Raw genomic sequence first — 23,083 nt, 5'->3', positions numbered from 1 at the left:
GTGATAGACTGATGGCAGCAATTTCATCTTGAGCAGTTCTTTATGAAGTACTTTGACCTGAATCTAATGATTGCTCATTTTTCAGATTATGACCCCTGCATCAGTAGTGCTACAGTCCCATGTGAGAATGGGGGTCAGTGTGTGGCGGTTGCCCAGAACGGGACAATGTGTGTATGTCCGGCAGGGTACATTGGGGCATTGTGTGAGACACAAGTCTCGGAATGTGTGTCCAGCCCATGTGTCAACAATGGGACTTGCACAGACGGGGTGGGGAACTTCACCTGCCAGTGTTCCAGTGGATATACAGGTACTGTTAGAGGATATACAGGTACTGTTACAGGATATACAGGTACTGTAGCAGGATATACAGGTACAACAGCAGGATATACAGGTGCTAAAGCAGGATATACAGATACTGTAACAGGATATACAGGTACTGTAACAGGAATACAGGTGCTGTAGCAGGATATACAGGTACTGTAGCAGGATATATAAGTACTGTAACAGGATATACAGGTACTGTAGCAGGATATACAGGTACTGTAACAGGATATTCAGGTACGGTAGCAGGATAATACAGGTACAGTAACAGGATATACAGGTACTTAAGAGGATATACAGGTACTGTAAAAGGATATTCAGGTACTGTCACAGGATATACAGGTGCTGCAGCAGGGTATACAGGTACTGTAACAGGATATACATGTACAATAGCAGGATATACAGGTACTATAGCAGGATATACAGGTACTGTAGCATGATATACATGTATTGTAGCAGGATATACAGGTACTATAACAGGATATAGATGTACTGTAGCAAGATATACAGGTACTGTTGTAGGATATACAGGTGCTGTAACAGGATACACTGGTGCTGTAATGAGTTATATTGGTACTGTAGCAGGATATACAGGTACTATCAGAGGATATACAGGTACTGTAACAGGATATACTGGTGCTGTACCAGGATATACTGGTACTGTAGCAGGATATACAGATACTGTAATGGGATATATAGGTACTGTCAGAGGATATACAGGTACTGTAACAGGCTATACAGGTACTGTAACAGGATATACAGGTACTTAAGAGGATATACAGGTACATAAGAGGATATATATGTACTGTAGCAGGATATACAGGAACTATTCAGGAATATACAGGTACTGGTGCAGGATATACAGGTACTGGTGTTAGGCTTGGTGATCGTGAGCATTATTATTTCATTATTAGACCTAATTATATAATCAGCAAAATAAGTCTCTACTGATGATTTAAGATTGGGTTATGTCTCATTCCAAGACAACATCTGAACAGATACTGATGAATGTCCATCAAATTTAACTAGTAAATAAATCAATTTCACAGAAAATAGGTTACCTGCCAATGACTAAAGTGGCCAAGGACTGGTTTCTGAATAACAGTTTAAGTACTCATGGATGGTATACAACTTCAAAAATTAGCAGAGACACACATATGCATAGCCACAAATACGAGTGGAGTTATTGATGAGACAACTGAAACTGTTTTTTCAGGTACTTATTGTGAGCTGGACATTGATGCCTGTATATCATCACCGTGCCAACATGGCAGTTCCTGTATGGATCTGGAAGGAGCCAATGGCTATTCATGTTACTGTCAGAGTGGTTACCTAGGGGTCAACTGTGAACAGCGGGATGAGTGTCATGAATATAACTGCTACCATGGCTACCCTGTCAATGATGGTGGAATCTGCAGGTGTAACTGTCAGGGAGGTTTTGCAGGTATGTGCGGAGTATGGGTCAAGTATTGCCTGTTAAAATTATATGTCTGTTGTAGTTTCTTTATATCACCATTCTGATATTTATAAACACGCTGAACCATTTGCTACTTAATGTTTGTGCTGGTTGATAGTTTGGTAGATAGATGGATGAGTGGGTAGATGTTTTGGTATTTGGTGAGTTGGTATATGGTTTGGTAGATAGGTGAGTTGGTAGATAGTTAGGTCGACGGGTTAGTTAGTAGATCTTTTGGGAAACTTTACCAAACAGTTAATAGCATGTATTCAAGATTTTAAAATTTCAACTGTTTCCTTATCTTGTAAATTTTGGACATTTGACAACCTCAAAAAGAGATGTGTTATGGCCAGTACTCATGTTGAGGCCCAGTTCTGCAGAAAATTAACTATGAAACATAAAATTACACTCCAACAAAATTCAAATTTGTTCAAGAGCTTTCTGATGTTAAGAAAATAAATAGTTTTCAAGACCTCTTATACCAGTCCTTTATTTGTAACAACATCCCACATGATTCGGCCCCATTTACCTTATTACTGTGTAGGTGGGCCAATAGTCTTAAGCCCCACAATTTGCTGTGCAATGTTGCAACTCTCAGGCATACCAGAAACCTATGATCATTGGTTCAAATCCAGGATTGACACTGATCATGTTCCTAGGTTTATCAGAACCTCACCTGTTCTGATGGGTTTCCTTAAAGTGGTAAATTTCTCTCAAACCAAACTCACTCACTTGTTACTTGCAGGTGTGCAATGTGATATCCTGATTGACCTCTGCTTGACATTCCCGTGTCAAAACTCCCGGAAATGCCACACATTTCAGAATGACTTTGAGTGTGATTGTCTCCCTGGCTATTTTGGTAAGTATTTCCAAACGTATTCATAGTTGTCCTTGTTTTCATCAATCTCACGTTCATGCTTCCTCAGCGAGTGTTTTCATTATCACAGTCATTCAATTTTACTGTTCAAGTGAAGACAGAGGTTTCACGCCCTTGGCAGACCTATTGACCACCAAACCAAACCTATAGACATGCATTCCATGAGGAAATGAGGGTTTAACGTCTCTGTGACAACACCTTTTGCATGAATGTTTCATTCTAGGTTTTAACTTGTTGTACCATGACCACACATGGCTACATAATCCCAGCTAGGTCCTACCCCACCCTGTCAGCAGTTCCCTGAAGGCTGAGGTCATTGTGAAGGTCTTGCAATATCTTGAAGAGCTTTTGGTACATTTTAGTATTCTTTTGAAAACACAAAGAGCTGCCAATTTCAATTTTTTCACTTTCTTTAAATGATATTTATGTCTATGTTGGCATTTACTGGGTATTAGTAATATCCGTAAGTGTGTGGGTTTGTGTCAGTAATAACGAATCTACTGTATGTAGGTCGAGCTAACCCACATTTCACCCTCTGCATTGCATACACCCATTTCTCATGGAAAAAGAAAATGGGTGATGAGAATGTTTTTTGTTCATTGGATGTGAAAACATTTCTAGCTGGATAAGATTTGTGTGCATCATTAATTCCCATGATGTCAACTAGGCCCATGTTTTGTGTTCCCAGGTAAACAGTGTTCTTTTGAAATTGATGAGTGTGCCAGCAGTCCATGTCAGAATGGGGGAACGTGTTTTGACCGAGTGAACGGCTACTACTGCAGCTGTCCAGGGGGATTTATGGCTGACCAGTGTCAAGAAGGTGCAGTTTGTCAATCTCCATATAATGCAAGCCTATATATACTGCCAACTTTAAATATGGATAATCAGTTATTCCAGATATAGTAAGATATACACATGACATATTATATCATGTTTGTGTATCATGGAAACATGAAAATATCCCTATCACAAGTGAAGAAGTACATAACACCATCCTTTATATAATGACATCCTTTGTTTAACACCATCCTTTGATTAACACCATCCTTTGTGTTATGCCATCTTCAGTGTTATGCCATCCTCAGTGTTATGCCATCCTTAGTGTTATGCCATCCTCAGTGTTATGCCATCCTCAGTGTTATGCCATCCTTAGTGTTATGCCATCCTCAGTGTAATGCCATCCTCAGTGTTATGCCATCCTCAGTGTTATGCTATCTTTAGTGTTATGCCATCCTTAGTGTTATGCCATCCTGAGTGTTATGCCATCCTTAGTGTTATGCCATCCTGAGTGTTATGCCATCCTTAGTGTTATGCCATCCTCAGTATAATGCCATCCTCAGTGTTATGCCATCCTCTGTGTTATGCCATCCTTAGGTTTATGCCATCCTCAGTGTTATGCCATCCTTAGTGTTATGCCATCCTTAGTGTTATGCCATCCTCAGTGTTATGCCATCCTCAGTGTTATGCCATCCTTTGTGTTATGCCATCCTTTGTGTTATGCCATCTTTAGTGTTACGTCATCCTTAGTGTAATGCCATCCTCTGTTATGCCATCCTCAGTGTTATGCCATCCTTAATGTTATGCCATCCTTAGTGTTATGCCATCCTTTATGTTATGCCAACCTTTGTATAATGTCATCCTTCATGTTATGTCATTTTTGTACAATGCCATCCTTAGGGCTATGCCATCCTTTGTATAAAGCCATCCTTTGTATAATGCCATCCTTTATATAATGCCATCCTTTGTCTAATCCTATCCTTTATGTCATGTCAAGGTGATTTATTGCGTGCGTGCGTGCGTGCGTGCGTGCGTGCGTGCGTTCGTGGATGGGTGCGTGCGTGTGTTTTGTCAGTCTGAGGAAAGGAAACACTGACATAGCCTGAAAGCACAGTTTGGAATAAGAACTGTAGAACATCAGGATTAAGAAGTTATTATGTATGCATCATAATGTCCTGTTCACCACCATGACATACTATAGATATTTACATCGACATTTTTAACTGGGTACATTCTTCAATTCGGCTCTTTCAGAAGTTGCCCCCGACTTTGACCTAGTATTTGCTCATAGATCTTCCTATGGCTTTGTTACAATGGAAAGGGAGGAAATCCCGGCAATGCTAGCAGTCAGTGTCTGTACCTGGATAAGAACCAGTCAAGTATTGGGATCAGGAACTATTTTCTCCTATACAATACCTGGACATGAGAATGATGGCACCATTGTACCTGAGTTTGGGCTGAGCGACAATGGAGGACTGAAGGTACGATTAAATGCTGAAACTGTTCTTAAATGATGGATATTTGAAACATCTGTGTTTTGGTTGATAAAAACATTTTCTATGTTTTTTTACACTTTTGTTTCCTGAAATGAGCAGTTGTGAATTTTGAACAAACCACTGTACATTTCATATTTTCATAGATTTATTATGTTCTGTACTTAATACAGCAGAACGTCTTGCAATTATGACTTTCCTAATCACTCTCAAGAGTTGTTCCTCCATTGTACATTTTGTGGGAGGAGTTTCTAAATATCTGGCATCAACAGTTTCCTTCTCACCAGCATGTTAATTGTGGATAAGGAATTTGTGGATAAGGATTTTGTGATATCTGAAAAGTAATTTCATGATTCATCCAAAGAAATATTTGGTGAAGTACTTTGCTTCAAGTGATGTCACAGAGTCAATTTTAGGATAGAACTAATTTCAATTATTGAATGATATGAATTATTGATGTCATTAAATACCCATGAAAACATCCTGGAGGTGTCTGTCACACTGTTTGAAAGGTCACACAACTCATCATCAGTTTTGATTCCAGCTGATCCTGAGACAGGAGAGTGTGACTGGCAGCATGACACTGTCGCCCCATGTGTGGCATCATGTCTGTGTCACCTGGCAGAGTGATGGCGGAGTGTGGAACATCTACATCAATGGAACAAGACATGCAACTGGGGTGGGACTAGCAATGGGGTATGAGCTGATTGGTGGAGGCACTTTAGTTATTGGTAAGACCAATTTCATTGACTTTAAGGTAAGCAGCAGAGAGTAGGTGGATGGGTGACCACAGGGCAGACATCAGGGGAAGAGAAGCAGCAGAGAGTAGGTGGATGGGTGACCACAGGGCAGACATCAGGGGAAGATAAGCAGGGAGAGTCGGTAGATGGGTGACCACAGGGCAGACATCAGGTGAAGTGAAGCAGGGAGAGTAGGTAGATGGGTGACCACAGGGCAGATATCAGGTGAAGTGAAGCAGGGAGAGTAGGTGGATGGGTGACCACAGGGTAGACATCAGGTGAAGTGGAGCAGGGAGAGTAGGTGGATGGGTGACCACAGGGCAGACATCAGGTGAAGTGAAGCAAGGAGAGTAGGTGGATGGGTGACCACAGGGCAGATATCAGGTGAAGTGAAGCAGGGAGAGTAGGTGGATGGGTGACCACAGGGCAGATATCAGGTGAAGTGAAGCAGGGAGAGTAGGTGGATGGGTGACCACAGGGCAGACATCAGGTGAAGTGAAGCAAGGAGAGTAGGTGGATGGGTGACCACAGGGCAGATATCAGGTGAAGTGAAGCAGGGAGAGTAGGTGGATGGGTGACCACAGGGCAGACATCAGGTGAAGTGAAGCAGGGAGAGTAGGTGGATGGGTGACTACAGGGTAGACATCAGGTGAAGTGAAGCAAGGAGAGTAGGTGGATGGGTGACTACAGGGCAGACATCAGGTGAAGTGAAGCAGGGAGAGTAGGTGGATGGGTGACTACAGGGTAGACATCAGGTGAAGTGAAGCAGGGAGAGTAGGTGGATGGGTGACCACAGGGCAGACATCAGGTGAAGTGAAGCAGGGAGAGTAGGTGGATGGGTGACTACAGGGCAGACATCAGGTGAAGTGAAGCAGGGAGAGTAGGTAGATGAGTGTATGCAAACAAACCGCTTTTCTTTGGTTGAAAAATGGATTATTCTTATTTGAAGTTTTTTTAAAACAAAATAGGGCGTATGTAACCTTCACTCATCTCTTGACAAACAACATTCAGTCCTTTCTTAATGACATATCCTGACAATAACAACAACATTAAGTTCCGAAATTATACAGTAAATGTTGAGAACATCAGGTGATGTTTAATTAATAATGTCAATGTACATCTTTCAGGTCAGCAACAAAATACTCAGGGCAACATGTTTAACTTCTGGGAATCCTTTATTGGAGAGATAAGCCAGTTTAACATCTATGACGAGCCTCTTTCTGAAGGCCAGATCACAGTCTTAGCCAATCAGAGCCAGTGTGACATGTCATATGGCTCTGTATTGTCATGGACACAAGTCATGGATGGAATCTATGGAGATGTTCTTATTAGAAACCGATCTCGATGTTTGGGTGAGTAGTTCGTCTTCATTGCTCGGAAGTTGAGGTTGTCGGGGGAGCAAGGATATACAAGTGAGAGGGGTCAGGATAAATAGGAATCAAAATAAGACTGGCCAAAACAGCACCAATTTTCACTGGCAAAAATGGCATGATTTACAGGAAAAACAAATAATCTACCATTCATAAATTATTTACTTGACACATTAGTTTCTCAGTTTTTAACTAAAACATTAGATACACTTATATACCCCCATTTCATATCAATGTGATGGAACTGCGTGTATCCATGACCGAGATAGAAGCGTTTTGTTTAACAAGGAAATGCAGAAAAGGAGCATAGTACTCCAGGAACAATACAGAGCACTTGTCATATGGAGGCTTACAAATCTGAACCACAACTGACGGATTGATGGATATAGTTGACCAGAGATACATACCAAGGCTATTTTAATGACACTGGTCTTGTAGATATTACCAGACAGTGACAGACATTATTCAAAATGTATCTGAGTCTGCAGTAACACGGAGACAGTGATTTGTATGTACTGTTGAGACACCAATGGGGTGGTTCGAAAACAGTGACACTATGACACTATTTAATGACCTTCCCTCCAACCATGATAGAAGTTGGCATCGATTAGGGGCCTTACATCTATTCTGATTGATCTTGTGCCCTTGACATTCCATTTCTAAAGACATGTGGAGAAACTGGAAATAAAGGTGAAATTGGGGTTAACTTTGCGTTTAAGATTATTGTACTTACATTGTGACGTGTGTGTGTGTGTGTGTGTTCGTTTGTTTTTCTGCATGCGCGCGTGCGTGCGTGTGTGCGTGTGTGTGTTACCATGCCACAGCTTAACATGAATACCCCACTCAGACACAGTATACTGACTCCAAGCTGACCAGACCCACTGGTCTCTTCAAACACGATGTATTTAATGCATTGATTTAAGTTTGATCTTTTGTTAAACATCAGCATATACACTACTGTAAAGTAACTGCTGCTTTGTGACTTTTTGCCCTGATATAAAAATATTGATAAAACAATAGGTTTTCTATATTTATCACAATATCGTCTATATTTATCACTATATCGTATACAATTGCAAGCATACAAGATTTGTAGACGTTTAGAATATGTTATTGTTCCATCTGCTGCAGATGTAGATGAGTGCAAGATGATGGACAGCTACCCGTGTCAGCCGAATCATGTATGTGAAGATATGCTTGGAGGATACAACTGCAGCCATTGCAAGTATGGTTACCAAGGCAATGGCTGTGATGAACCAATAGATGAGTGTGTATTGGGTATTTGTCAGAATGGGGCTTCCTGCACAGATGGCCCAGATCCATGGGACATCACCTGTCACTGTCCTGCAGGGTTTACTGGTAAGGAAAGTAACAGCCACAGACTATATTATTATTTCTGTCCCGGTATTTATTTGTTTTAAGACATTATCATGTAGTTGGTAATGGGAATGAAAAAATTGACTCCCATATGTGTTTAAATATTTGTACAGGATTGATTTTTAAATGTTTATGCAAACAGGTGAAATAATTTTTGTTGATGTTCATCAATTAAATATTATTTCTTTCTAATGGTTGATTAAGTTGATTCTAAAGAATCTAAAGAGGGATAATTCTAATGATATAAAAGGACTAAAACATCATTTATTGCTGAGTGCTCTGATAAGGATGTGATATGTCTGATGCATTCTAAAATGTTCCAAGTTTCCAGAACAAGTATTATGCACTTTTGTCACCATGTTTTAATACACCTATCTGTCAGCTGGATTCTTGGTGGATACCACTGGATATGGTATCAGCAAGGGTATCTGATAACGGATACACAGAGACATGTTTGGTAAGTATCTAGTGGCGTCCACCAGAAATCGGACAGAAGGAAAGCATTAAAAGAAATTATTACCTAATATCTATAGTTATTCTTTATCTTCATCAGGTCAGAACTGTCAAAGTATGATAGACTATTGTGAATCTAACCCGTGTTTGAACAGTGGCGTGTGTGTGTCTCGAGTTGGTGGTTACGAGTGTGAGTGCAGGACCACCAACACAGGGCCACACTGTGAGGACCTTGGCACTTCCTGCTGGCCAAATCCTTGTCAAAATGGTGGTGTCTGTTCGCCAAGTGGTGACACCTTTAATTGCAACTGTCCTGAAGGCTACAACGGCACTCGATGTGAAATCCACACTCGCAGATGTCGACAAAACCCTTGCCAAAATGGAGGGGCTTGTGAATTTGAAAATGGCCGCCATGTATGCTATTGCAACCTTCATTGGAAAGGTCATAGATGTGAGGTGAAGGTCGTGTCAGATTGTTCCCTGGTCCCATGTGTAAATGGTGGAAGGTGTGAGGCTGAAGACAGTGACATCGGCTACATCTGTCACTGCCCTACAATGCCGGGAGTGATGCTGGACTCCAACTGTGGCTATGTCAGCCCTTGTGATGCGTACCCATGTTTCGACAGAGGCGTCTGTGTGTCCATGCCCAACAACACTTTCATGTGTGACTGCAGCCCCGGGTACAGTGGCAGGCAGTGTGAGGTTGACGGCACTTTGGGGCCATCTACATCAACACCAACAACTACTCTCCCGTCTACAACTACAGGTTGGTCAGTCTCCTTCTCAAAATTGAGATGGATTCTTAAAAAAGTATTTTCAAGTGTTGAACTGAACATAAGAAATACAATGTAACATCACCTCCAGACAATATGGGGTATTTTCTTCAGCATACCACTTGGTGTAATCAAGTTTAATTATTATAGCTCAAATGTTTGTTTTTTGTCAATGTTCTTCAGGATTGTGCTCATAGTCTGTATGTTACTTGCTGACCTCAATATTACAGATCTGTGGACATGGTCTATGTTACTTGCTGACCTCCATGTTACAGATCACATGGACTGTATGTACTTGCTGACCTCCATGTAACAGATCACATGGTCTATGTTACTTGCTGACCTCCATGTTACAGATCGCATGGACTGTATGTACTTGCTGACCTCCATGTTACAGATCACATGGACTGTATGTACTTGCTGACCTCCATGTTACAGATCACATGGACTGTATGTACTTGCTGACCTCCATGTTACAGATCACATGGTCTATGTTACTTGCTGACCTCCATGTTACAGATCACATGGTCTATGTTACTTGCTGACCTCCATGTTACAGATCGCATGGACTGTATGTTACTTGCTGACCTCCATGTTACAGATCACATGGACTATGTTACTTGCTGACCTCCATGTTACAGATCACATGGACTGTATGTACTTGCTGACCTCCATGTTACAGATCACATGGACTGTATGTACTTGCTGACCTCCATGTTACAGATCACATGGTCTATGTTACTTGCTGACCTCCATGTTACAGATCACATGGTCTATGTTACTTGCTGACCTCCATGTTACAGATTGCATGGACTGTATGTACTTGCTGACCTCCATGTTACAGATCACATGGTCTATGTTACTTGCTGACCTCCATGTTACAGATCACATGGTCTATGTTACTTGCTGACCTCCATGTTACAGATCGCATGGACTGTATGTACTTGCTGACCTCCATGTTACAGATCACATGGTCCATGTTACTTGCTGACCTCCATGTTACAGATCACATGGTCTATGTTACTTGCTGACCTCCATGTTACAGAGCACATGGACTATGTACTTGCTGACCTCCATGTTACAGATCTGTGCACATCGACTGTGTGTTACAATGGTGGGACGTGTGTGGAGCAGTCTGGGGCGTGTGCGTGCCCCATGGAGTATACAGGGGCCGGGTGCCGGGTGCAGAAGCACACAGGTATTCAGTCACTCAGTTTTCAATTTCTCACACAATTTTCTTCCAGTTTGTGATGATACTGTGAAGTGACTGAAAGGCAAATGAGCCTATGCCATGGCAGCATATTACACAATAATATGTATGAGCATTACTTACTTAATAAATAATGAAATTTGGTATATGTGGTACTGGTGATGGGGCTCAACGCATATGATTTTAGATATTTTATATGTTGACCTTGATTTGGCATTTGCACTTTAACCATGCTAAAAGCCTGAACCTCTTTGTTTTGCCTTTTCTCAGCCATTTATTTTGAAAATGTAACGAAATTTGCTCTTTCTGTAGTTGGTAGTGGCGCATAACACATGTGTTCTGTTATATTTTCTGTCATATCAGCCATATTTTCTGATGCCATACAAAGGGTTGATATCCTCACTTTTTGTCAACATCATTGATCTGTCTTGCAGATGTCTGAATTGCATTTGTGTTTCAGGGCATGTGTATCTTGTGCACATTCAAAAAGAGAAATATATTGTGTATATACACTGCATTTGTGCACACTGACTGTTAAGAAAAGAGTATTAACGTATCCCTTCCTTTTGTAGTGATCTCCAGCTATGAGGGGAAGGTGACCATCCTCATGCCCTACACCACACACAACAGACAGACTGTGTTGGCCAACTTCAGTGGACAGGTCAGGTCATCCTTGGTGGATGGATATAGAATGCTCAGAATCAATTTGTTGATCCATAACTTAATGATCACTGAAACTTATGACAGTGACAAGGTAGCAGGCTCATGCAGTATCACATTTCAAACTTGATTGCACTTGGTGTTTTGCAGGTTGAACATGTAATGTCGGCACTGAGAAGTACTGGGCAGCTGGATGTCACCATGAAGTCTCTCAGGTGAACCTCTGCTGTCTCCCTCTGGAGACGTTATGTGTCTAACATGCAGTGGGATATTTGAACCTTATTGATATAATAAGATATGTTGCTGTATTCCAAAAGAACAATTTATGATGTGAACATAATAAAAACTTTGCAAGCATTATGATATTTTAGATTATCATCCAAAACTGGCTCCCACAGTAGATATGAAATGACATCACTAATGGAGAGCAGTACATTTTACACTTAAGACACAGGTGAGATTCTCTATTTATCCTTTAGTGCAATAGCTATATATGGAGTCTCACCCATGTGTCTTTTGATATCAAATATATCAACGAGTGTTGATATATTTGGTATCAAAAGACATGAGGGTGAGATTTTATTTATCATCATCCAACATCATTCTTCCAACTTTTTCAGTTTGTAGACAGTAATAAGCAGTGTCTTAAGTGTAAAAAGTACTGCTAACAGCTTCAGTAGCAGAGCCATTAGTGATGTCATTTGATTGTGACGTCATGGTAACCATGGTCTGCAAAGCATTGTGATGCGATTTGATTGCAACGATATCCTCACCCAAGCGATATCTCCTATGGGAGCCAGTTATTGATGCTTAAATAACATGAATAAGATACTCATTTACTAGGAGAGATGTTGTTCAAATGACATGTTTATAGTTTCTATCCTTCACTGTTGACTGTTTTGAGTTGTTGCTGTTGACTAACCAAATGATGATAATTGTGTATTAGGCCCTCAGCTGACAAGAGTGAAATGCTGGCCGAGTTTGAGGCAACTTACACACAATATGTGACAAGTATGACAGAAAAGATTGGCTACATGGCACTGAGAAATGTTCTCCATGATGCTGTCAGCAGTGGGCGTGTTGGGAACCTACAAACCAGCATCAAGGGTTTCCAGTTCCAACAGACCATCAAACCTGGTGGGTTTCTGTCTGTTTAGAGTTATTATGCAAATATCAGGTCATATTGTGTCTCAGAACACACACACACACACACACACACACACACACACACACACCTTGGGCTTTCTGGGGCATATTTGGTGAAAGGTTTCTGAAATTTGTTGTAAAAGGAGGTGACTGAAGATTGGATTTTTGTGTGATCTGGCTGATAGTGTATTATTCATGTCATGTAGCTGGAATATTGCAGGAACAGGAATCACTGTACACCTGTTTTGACACAACACTCATCCTGTTCTGGCAGTGCTGGGGGATTGTGCAGGTCAGGGTGTGTAGAAGGCAATCAGATGAAGGACATTAATCTGAATATGTCACTGTTCTTTGTTTCAGATTCCATGAGGAAGGAGGGGACTGACCACATGACCATCTACCTGACTCTCGGCCTAGTGTGTACCACCATCCTGATGGTGTGTGTCACAGCCTGGGTGGTGTGCAAGATACACCGACACAGGAAGAGGAGGACCTCCTTGAAGTGAGTGTGTCATGTAAAGTGTGTCATGTGAAGTGTATGTGTCATGTGAAGTGAGTGTGTCATGTGAAGTGTATGTGTCATGTGAAGTGTGTGTGTCATGTGAAGTGAGTGTGTCATGTGAAGTGTATGTGTCATGTGAAGTGTGTGTGTCATGTGAAGTGTGTGTGTCATGTGAAGTGTGTCATGTGAAGTGAGTGCACCATGTGAAGTGTGTGTGTCATGTGAAGTGTGTGTGTCATGTGAAGTGAATGTGTCATGTGAAGTGTGTCATGTGAAGTGAGTGTGTCATGTGAAGTGATTGTGTCATGTGAAGTGTGTCATGTGAAGTGAGTGTGTCATGTGAAGTGTGTTTGCCATGTGAAGTATGTTATGTGAAGTGTCATGTGAAGTGTGTCATGTGAAGTGTGTGTGTCATGTGAAGTGAGTGTGTCATGTGAAGTGTGTCATGTGAAGTGATTGTGTCATGTGAAGTGTGTTTGCCATGTGAAGTATGTTATGTGAAGTGTGTCATGTGAAGTGTGTCATGTGATGGATGGCGTGTGAAGTGAATGTGTCATGTGAAGTGTATGTGTCATGTGAAGTGAGTGCATGACGTGAAGTGTCTCGTGAAGTGTGTCATGTGAAGTGAGTGTGTCATGTGAAGTGAGTGTGTCATGTGAAGTGAGTGTGTCATGTGAAGTGATGTGAAGTGTGTCATGTGATGGAAGGCGTGTGAAGTGAGTGTGTCATGTGAAGTGTATGTGTCATGTGAAGTGAGTGCATCATGTGAAGTGTGTCATATGAAGTGTGTTATGTGAAGTGAGTGCATCATGTGAAGCGTGTCATGTGAAGTGTCATTTGAAGTGAGTGTGTCATGTGAAGAGTGTCATGTGAAGTGAGTGTGTCATGTTAAGTGAGTGTGTCATGCAAAGTGTGTCATGTGATGTGTGTGTGTCATGCAAAGTGTGTTATGTGATGTGAGTGTGTCATGTGAAGTGTGTTATGTGAAGTGAGTGTGTCATGTGAAGTGAGTGTGTCATGTGAAGTGTGTGTGTCATGTGAAGTGTGTTATGTGAAGTGTATGTGTCATGTGAAGTGAGTGTGTCATGTGAAGTGTGTGTGTCATGTGAAGTGTGTTATGTGAAGTGAGTGTGTCATGTGAAGTGTGTTTGCCATGTAAAGTTTGTTAAGTGAAGTGTGTCATGTGAAGTGTCATTTGAAGTGAGTGTGTCATGTTAAGTGAGTGTGTCGTGTGAAGTGTGTCATGTGATGTGTGTCATGTGAAGTATGGTATGTGAAGTGTGCCATGTGATGTGTATCATGTGAAGTATGTCATGTGAAGTTTGTCATGTTGAGTTAGTGCATCATGTGAAGTGTGTCATATGAAGTGAGTGTGTCATGTGAAGTGAGTGTCATGTGAAGTGTGTTTGCCATGTGAAGTATGTTATGTAAAGTGTGTCATGTGAAGTGTCATTTGAAGTGAGTGTGTCATGTGAAGTGTGTCATGTGAAGTGAGTGTGTCATGCAAAGTGTAATGTGAAGTGTGTTATGTAAGGTTGTCATGTGAAGTGAGTGTGTTATGTGAAGTAAGTTTCATGTGAAGCGAGTTTGCCATGTGAAGTATGATATGTGAAGTGTGTCATGTGAAGTGTGTCATGTGAAGTGAGTGTGGCATGTGAAATCAGTGGCACATGAAGTGTGTCATATCAAGTAAGTATGTAATGTGAAACGAGTGGTCAAGCAAAGTTAGTGTGCCAATTGTTGTATCACACATGGAATCTTGTAATGAAAGACTACACAATTGTGTTAACACAACATGTAATATAGTGATCGAGTCTGTACACATAGAAACTGGAACATGGTCGTTCAGTGTGCAAGTGATTGTCCTATCAGTCATGACATGTTCCTCACGTTGAAGACCACACAACCTACTAGCTAGAAGTGGTTGGATCTGATGAGTGATGACATCTAGCCACCTGTCCCCAGGTTCACAATGTTCATTTGTCCCTCCAGTCTGCTGCCCAGCATGAACAACGCTGCCACCATGAACATGACGATGCTGACCAACCCAGTGTTTGAGCAGTCCGATGAAGACCAGCGGCGAGCACATGGCAGTATGACTGAGGGTTGGTATACACACATAGCTTGTATAACAAGATGTAGGTTTACCCCAAGGGGAGTACAGATTGATGTACCCTTTGTGTGACCAAACACACAGAGGTACAGCAAACTCTATACCTTGAGGGATACAATAAATAATTGTTTCTGCATTACATATAATTTACCACCATTTTATATTGTCATGCTTAGTGTTTCATTGTTGCCATGTTGGAAGATAACAATTTGTTAAAAATTAAATTAAATTACATTTGTCATCAAAAGTCAAGGTAGATATACATTATGTGATGCCAGCTCACTGGGAGGATCTTTATTAAGGATATGACAGATATCACAAAAACTTACAATAACAATTGAAGAACATTCATATTAAATAATGTTTGATGTTTTTAATTTGAAAACATAAGAACTGTCATATTTTCATTATCCCCATATAGTTGGGACAAATGTTTGTGAACTCACCCCTCTTTTGGGGTGTCAGTTTTTCTTAGAATACTGGAAATGAAGTAAATGCTGGAAATACAACTATATGTGATATTTCAGAGAACACCTATGCTGAGTTCGGGGAAACTATCATTCCATATGAGGTGACCTACTCCACCAAGCAGAACCTGAAGGAGTGTAATCTGGTCCGTGCTGCAGCCAGGAAGAACTCCCAAGTGTCATTCTCATCTCTGCAAGCATCCCCTGCTAGAAAGGACAAGGGAGATGACTCTGCTAAGCCTCTTCTTGACAAGGACTATCTCACTCCTGTGGTGTCAAAGAATGAGCTCAGTCAGATGGAAGAGGTGCCAAAAGATGAAAAGAAATTATTGCCAAATTTGGGCAAGAATGGTCACGGGAACCCTGCTTTTGACCACAATGAGTATCTTGAACCTGTAAAGGCATGCCCAAAGCCAAATTATGTGAATCAACCTCAAGGTCAAACTCCAGGTCATGTAAATGAAGGTCATAATGGAATTGTAGGTCAAGGTGAACAAGGTCAGATCAAGGATGAAAAGGTATTAAGTGTGGGTCAAGCTAATCTTGGTCAAGCATCAAGCAGGCATCAGTATCTAGACATGAAACTTATACCAGAAAAAGGTGAAATGCACAAAATACAGTTTGTAAATGAATCTGAAATTACAGTGCCCAATAGCAGTTCACTGCCAGACAGCCCAAGTTCCCCTATTGACAGATTAGCTTATATGATCAACAAGCCAATGAGGAATGAGGTAATGGCTGAATATGTTGAACCAACCAATCAGAATCCTCCTGAGTACCTTGACATATGTCCCCCCAAACCTTCTGAACTTCCACAAGCAGATCTGTCCAAGAGGAAGTTGCCACCTCTACCCAAAAGTGCAGGAAAGTGATGTATGTTTATAGATATAGCCTCATGGCTTCTTTTAGATTTTGCTGAACATTAAGACTGTTGATATTTTGTTCATTGCACCCTTCTGACATTGGCCTGATACAAACCTTTTGAATGTTCAATGTCATTTCAGAAACCGAAAAAGCACTGAAGCATTCAGTGGCCCAAACAGGCCATGCTAATTATTTCTGTTAGAAATTTAAAAACGTTATTAATAGCTATCAGTTAATGTTGTGGACATACGACGTGTGACCAGAGTGAGCTGGATCTCACAGATAACATCAGTTTGAGCTGTACTTGGGCTTCTTCTAGTCTGCCAAGTTTAATGTGCTCCCCACTGCCACACCTACAAATGTGTTGGAGCAACTGTTCTCCGAACCACACTTGCAATTCATCTGAAACTTGGTATGGAACATCTTACTGACATTCTCAAAAATGTTTCAATCATTTTGATTTGGTCATGGTTTGGTTGCTATGACAACCACATTGTAACAGTTATTTGGCACAATGTTTATATTTTTTAAAATGGGATTTATGGTGTGGCTTGAGTGCAATAGGTTTCAACATATGTGGCATGTTTGTTTATACTGTCTTTCTTAAAACCGGTTGCTGAGAAGCAAGCTGATTAACAGGGAGGGACTTTTAATTGTGTTTCTTACTGACCCAAAATATATGCAAGATGTATAGCTGTTGATATACACAGAACATAACTAGAATTTTGTTTAAGACACATGTATAAATAATATATTACACAAATTTCAGTATTTTTAGAGTTTAACATCATATTCTCAACACATGAACATATTTCTTACATGTTTTGATTTTGTGAAATGCATGATACATGTTACATATTTTGCTAGTACATTTATACCCATTGACTGACTAAGAAGAACCAAGAAATGTGATGTATCTCAGTTTTAGATGTCTATTTTGAATATATATATGAATATGTATATAACATGATTTACTGTACAATAAAATAGAGAAAAGAAATATTAAATTTGATGTCTTGTGGCATTTTGTCATGTGTAATGATGGCATGCAGTCCTGTACTCTACAGATGAGAGGGCAGAAGGTGGGGGCTTGATGCCCTGGGCACATCATACCAAGTGCGCAAACGATTGTACTTGTTAGTACCCTGCATGGCGGGCTCCAGTCTACTGTGTCCAGTTGGGTGTCCATGTCAAACTGTGGCATACTTTCTCTGTGGGCTAGCTCTTTAAAACCAACATATGTCTGGGATATTATAATCAGCACATACAAATGTGGATATGTCAGCAAGGATTATATCCTTCCTAAATACTATCCCAGGGAAAGTTTTACTCTAGAGTATAGTATCCTACCTTAGTGTGGGAAATCTGGGATAGGTTATGTCTAAATATTAAGGGTAATTCATCCCAGTGAAACATACCTAAGTGGAAATAGGAAAATGTATCCTGGGATAATTTACACTAACGTGAATCAGTGTATGTTATCCCATTACAGACTTCCTTTGCACATGCATTGCATGCTGTCATGAGATTCATGCTGTCAGCTGATCACGTGACTTCATGACTTTGAGGATTGACATTGACATTGTCAGTTGATTTGATTAACCATGAATGGAACAGAGTATTCCAAAGTATTCAATTACTTAAAAGACAAAACGTATCCAGAAAAGTTTAAATTTAACCAGATGAAAGCTTTGACAAAAATGTCAACATTTCTGTTTGGAAAAAGATGAGCTGTATTATACAGAGGACAACAAGAAGAGGGAAGTTATCAAGCTGACAGACAGGACAGTGTGTCGTGAAGCTGTCACAGCCATGATGCTTGTCATCTCGGTAGGGACAAAACCTATGCAGTTCTAAAAGAAAGGTTTTAATGGAAGAATATGTGGCAAGATGTCGATACGATTAAACACACTGGTATGGGTTCAAATTCACTAGGGAGAATCATCCTGACTAGAGAATTTAATCCCTGGGATAGAAAAAAGAGTAGGTTAATCCCCACTCGTACACATACAGGTCTCTGTATTGGTGAAATAATCTTGAATTTGATGTTGATGTTATGTTCACGACACTCGTTATATTCAATAATAACTTTATGTGGATCAGGTTCAGAGAAGCTTACGTAAAATATTTAGAGAGTCACCTCGGTAAATATCCTTCTTTATCATCAAAACATCAAACATTGTGTGTGTGTGTGTGTGTGTGTGTGTGTGTGTGTGAGAGAGAGAGAGATGCTCCCTCAAGTTATGACCCATTATGTGTGCAACTCATTGGAATTGAACTCAGAGCATCCAACGCTGTTCGGAGCACAATATCCATGATTTGCTGAAAAAGTGCCCGTCCTGGGGCTGTCCGTCCTACTCTACTAAAGTACGGCACACTACTCGGCATCAAATTTAAGAGGTCTTGAGTTATATCAATAGTACAAGTAAATCAGACTGGGATTTTCACATAGCATGTATGACTTTGCATGCTCATAAGCGCGCTCAGGGCGAAATATTGTATTTTTTCTTCATTCTTTGACATTCGCGTATCAGTCAAATATTTTATGGCATCTGTAGCCCCCGGCGTACCAAAAGGGATTTGGTTTCTTATTTTATGGTACCCGTGTAGATCCGGGTAGAGAATTGGTCTTCGGCAACTTATGTTTGCCATAACAGGCAACACTGTTTGTCGTAATTCTAAATTACAGCAATCCTGGATATACCGTAAGAGGCGCTCTGGACTATTGTCAACACCCTTGCAACTCTCCATGCTCTGCTGCTGGTACGACCCCTGTTAAGTTTTTACTCAACTCATGCGTCTTATCAAGTTCTTTCATATGCCATACTATAATAATTCAAAACTTTTGAGTTGCTAGAGCGTCTGCTTGGAGAACTGAAGGTCGATGGTTTAATCCCCTGGTCGTGTTGTTACCCTGTCTGACTTTCGCCATTGAGGGGATAAAACAAGGATTGTCTCGGACTGGAGGATGATGTGGCGGAGTGGGTTAGATCGTTGACTTGGTGTGCTGGCGATTAGGTGCCTCACCCCGAGTGTGGGTTCGAATGCCAGATGGCAAAAGGTACTTGAATTTGTGCATTACTATGAAAGTGTAATCCGGAATATAACGTTAGTTATGAATTTTACCCCTACACTGCGTATTCATGTCTGAGTGAGGTATCCATGTTAAACTGCGGGGTAGGGTATCTCATTGGACAGCACTATAAAACAGGCATTAGTCCGGACTTGGACAAACACGCACACACAGACACAAACACACAAACAGAGACGTGCAAGAACATCGCCACAAAAGTGCATTAATCTTGAACGTTACGTTAAACCCCATTTCACCTCCTCTGGCTTCATTACACTTGGTCAAGCGATGCTCCAGCCAAAAACGTCATCATTTTGGTCACCCCCGAAAAAGGGATCGGTGGCTGTCATTACCTCGTTGCTATTTGTATAAACTCAACCCCGCAGGTGTGTCGTGATGAGTGTAGGGAAGAGACAGACGTCACAGGGTGTCAGGTCAAAGTAAGGGGCATGGGGAAGGAAGTCAAAGCCACAATCTGCACGTAAAGACAGCCATTGACACTTGTGACGTGTGCACAGGTCCATTGCAGCGGCACAGCTGAACGGAGCTTTCTTCGGCATTTTCCTCGATAGCTTCTCTCAACTCACGCAGCTCTGTGGCAGATTATTGCCCACTGATAGTCGTACCTGGTTGCAGGTAGTCAATGGTCTTAGTGTTCAATAAAACATAAGCCACAACTTTGCCAACTTTGCCAACTTTGCCAACCCGCTTGTAAGTCTTGAGGTGGAGGTGATGCCAAATGTTGCATTGTGTGCTCTGAAATTTGACTCTGGATCAACGCGATCGACCGACATCTCATCATGAGTTACACCTTCCCCGAGGTATGGGAGTTAACTGACCATAAAAGTCGAGTTTCCACTGTAGTCAGTTAACTCCCTTGCCTCAGAAAGATGCATGAGTTACAATTCGCTTCCACATTTTATCAGGATTCCTTATGTGCTCAGTTCGTTCACCTGATCTGGTCAACATTCTGTCGGAGTCCATGTCCCGGGAAAAAACAAGCCATTAGACAAACGATTAAAATTATTATATATAACACAATTCTGTGAAATGGATGTTGTAGGTGCAACGCTATTAATCTACATACGTTTGTAGCTTACAATTGCATGTATTGTTTTGAAGGAAACACTTTTTAAGAAAAACTATTTAAAGAAACACTTGAGCTTCTGCTAAATTTTGGCTTGAACGACCAAACCTGTGATCGGATTGTTACGATGATTGTGGATAGAACCTGAATTGATTTAGATAGATGACCACTTTTTCCAACAACGGTTTGCCTGGTCCGAAGTCCGATTGTTTTGGCTGTTGTTATATAGCCGTACTTCTGCCTTGCGGGAAACTCAGTAAAGGGACATAACTCGTCAAAGAAGGTCATCTTCATGTTTTGGTCTCGACTGTTTTACCAAGACAGCGTCTCTACCATCATGAAATCATGCTTGAATGAAGCTGACTATTTCGGGAGATGTGATTATGTGTGTTTCGTTCGGGACCTCGGCACCGTTATGGGTTGACATTGCCATCATGTATATCATCATGCTGTTTTTGTTAATCCTTATGATATAAGCCTGTTCTGTGATGCCTTAGTTGTTCACAATTGCTTGACAACGGTATAAGGATCTATACCTAAAGGTCGCATTTGTAATAGAAAAAAGAAGTTGTCATCCAAAAAATATATTGTCTTCAATGTTACAAACCAACTTCTAAAAATACCAAAAAAACCAAGTCCACTTCTCGAAATGTAAACTATCTTTTAAAACCAAACATAAGCCATCGGTGACTCTGTGACTGTAGACTCTTACAAAACCATTAATAACCATCTGTGATGCCCATCATTAGATCAAACCCATTCATTTTCCCGTGGTAAGGGAGTTAACTGACTTTAAAAGTCCAGTTTCCACCCTTGCCCAACTAGGCTCAATCTCATTAAAATCTGATCTTAGTTCTCGCTATCGCTAAACAAAGATCTGAGGACATCCCATTACGGGTCACGTCAGAACGACCTTTCATCCAACCAATCAGAGCGTCGCTTACCAGATCATGAAAGTGACAGACGGAATATGTTTTCTAATCATGCAACCTCGAAATATTTAACAGAGGGTATACCGAACGACAGTTACGGATTTTATGAGTATATCCATACAATCTAGGCCATCTATGAGCCATTCCAGAATGTTCTTTTTATCAGTTTTAATTTTTTTAATACGTCAAAATATGCGTAGTCGCCAGTTTAAAACTAGTGTCGTAAAGCTCGAGAAAGCTGCCTTCTAATTGGCTAATGTCGTTTTCTTGTCAGTCATGGAGCAATCAGATTCCACCTCTCGTTTCACTTGCATTTGCTTCAAACAAGGCTCCCAGTCAAGACGATCTGATCGATATTCAAGATTTATATTGTGATAAAACGGGTCTTACGTCACGAAGTGCATCAAATCACGTGATCACCATGATGAAAAACATGAAAAGATTTGGAAAATATATGTTGACAACGAGTTGGCGGGGCGCATGCTTTGCAAATCCTGCAGTCGACCGAAATCTGCATGACAGTTTACGAACCAGATTTCGATTTCGTTGCGTCATTGTGATTGGACTATGCATAGACTCGTTAGTCCAGCCAAAACATAACTCCATAAAAAACATCCTATTTCGGCAAGGGTGGAAACTGAACTTTTATAGTCAGTTAACTCCCTTGCCTCGGGAAGATGAAACCAATTAAGATCATGACATCTCCAATTAACGTAACCCTGCTGATTTTGTCTGGTTTTGCAATGGACTGATGTAACAAAGCCTTATTAACAACATGTATGTACCTTCATGTATAATGACATGGAATAAGCTTCAACCAATACTTCAGACTGCGTACTAAGCGAGTTACTTGACGCAGCTTCTTATGATATGAATACACAATGCCATTTAGAAAGTGCTCAAATGTAATAAATGTTATATTTGGGATAACACTTTCTTGGCAAAGTACAGATTCTCGTACTTTTTTGGGTCGGGACTCAACCCCCGAAAAGTACGAATCTGTACTTTACTAAGAAAGTGTTAACCCAAATATAACATTTGTTAACTTATGGTGTTTCATAAATTTCATATAGTGATAGCCTCAGTAAATCCACACACCTTGTAACCATAACATAATATAGGAACTATTACGGAACTTAATACCTCATCTTGTATATACATGATATATAAGTATCATTACTGAAAAAAGAATAAAGCTAATAACAGCCTTTGTTGCCTGTTCCGATAAGATCTGTGTAACTTCTAAAAACCTACATGGCGATGTACAATGCCAAGAACCGAGCTGACAATATCTAGCTGACTACCATTAAAGAGACACTTTCTTTCTCAGCAATTCAACCGAATCCCGGTTCGCCCCGGTTATGTGTCTATATTTTTTCAACACCATACCCG

At 40.7% G+C, this 23,083-nt stretch overlaps 1 protein-coding gene across 1 annotated transcript in view; it reads left to right on the top strand.

The window, feature by feature from the left end:
- Positions 1-17,511, top strand: part of LOC139454170 (sushi, von Willebrand factor type A, EGF and pentraxin domain-containing protein 1-like) — a 52,876-nt gene extending 35,365 nt beyond the window's left edge. Inside the window, exons 14-29 of the mRNA XM_071235721.1 lie at positions 86-307; positions 1,538-1,765; positions 2,523-2,636; positions 3,343-3,474; positions 4,686-4,912; positions 5,469-5,655; positions 6,792-7,016; positions 8,166-8,393; positions 8,965-9,630; positions 10,722-10,835; positions 11,420-11,508; positions 11,658-11,722; positions 12,454-12,644; positions 13,014-13,155; positions 15,148-15,260; positions 15,796-17,511. Of these exons, the coding sequence (XP_071091822.1) occupies positions 86-307; positions 1,538-1,765; positions 2,523-2,636; positions 3,343-3,474; positions 4,686-4,912; positions 5,469-5,655; positions 6,792-7,016; positions 8,166-8,393; positions 8,965-9,630; positions 10,722-10,835; positions 11,420-11,508; positions 11,658-11,722; positions 12,454-12,644; positions 13,014-13,155; positions 15,148-15,260; positions 15,796-16,607 (3,755 nt within the window). The 3' untranslated portion in view covers positions 16,608-17,511. The remainder of the gene's footprint in view (positions 1-85; positions 308-1,537; positions 1,766-2,522; positions 2,637-3,342; positions 3,475-4,685; positions 4,913-5,468; positions 5,656-6,791; positions 7,017-8,165; positions 8,394-8,964; positions 9,631-10,721; positions 10,836-11,419; positions 11,509-11,657; positions 11,723-12,453; positions 12,645-13,013; positions 13,156-15,147; positions 15,261-15,795) is intronic.
- The last annotated feature ends 5,572 nt before the right edge of the window (positions 17,512-23,083 follow it).

This window comes from Haliotis cracherodii, unplaced genomic scaffold, assembly GCF_022045235.1.
Source record: "Haliotis cracherodii isolate W230 unplaced genomic scaffold, xgHalCrac1.p SCAF_10, whole genome shotgun sequence".
Taxonomy (NCBI): Eukaryota; Metazoa; Mollusca; class Gastropoda; order Lepetellida; family Haliotidae; genus Haliotis; species Haliotis cracherodii.
The sequence above is the reverse complement of the archived record's forward strand: the minus strand, read 5'-3'. Positions and strand labels throughout refer to the sequence as shown.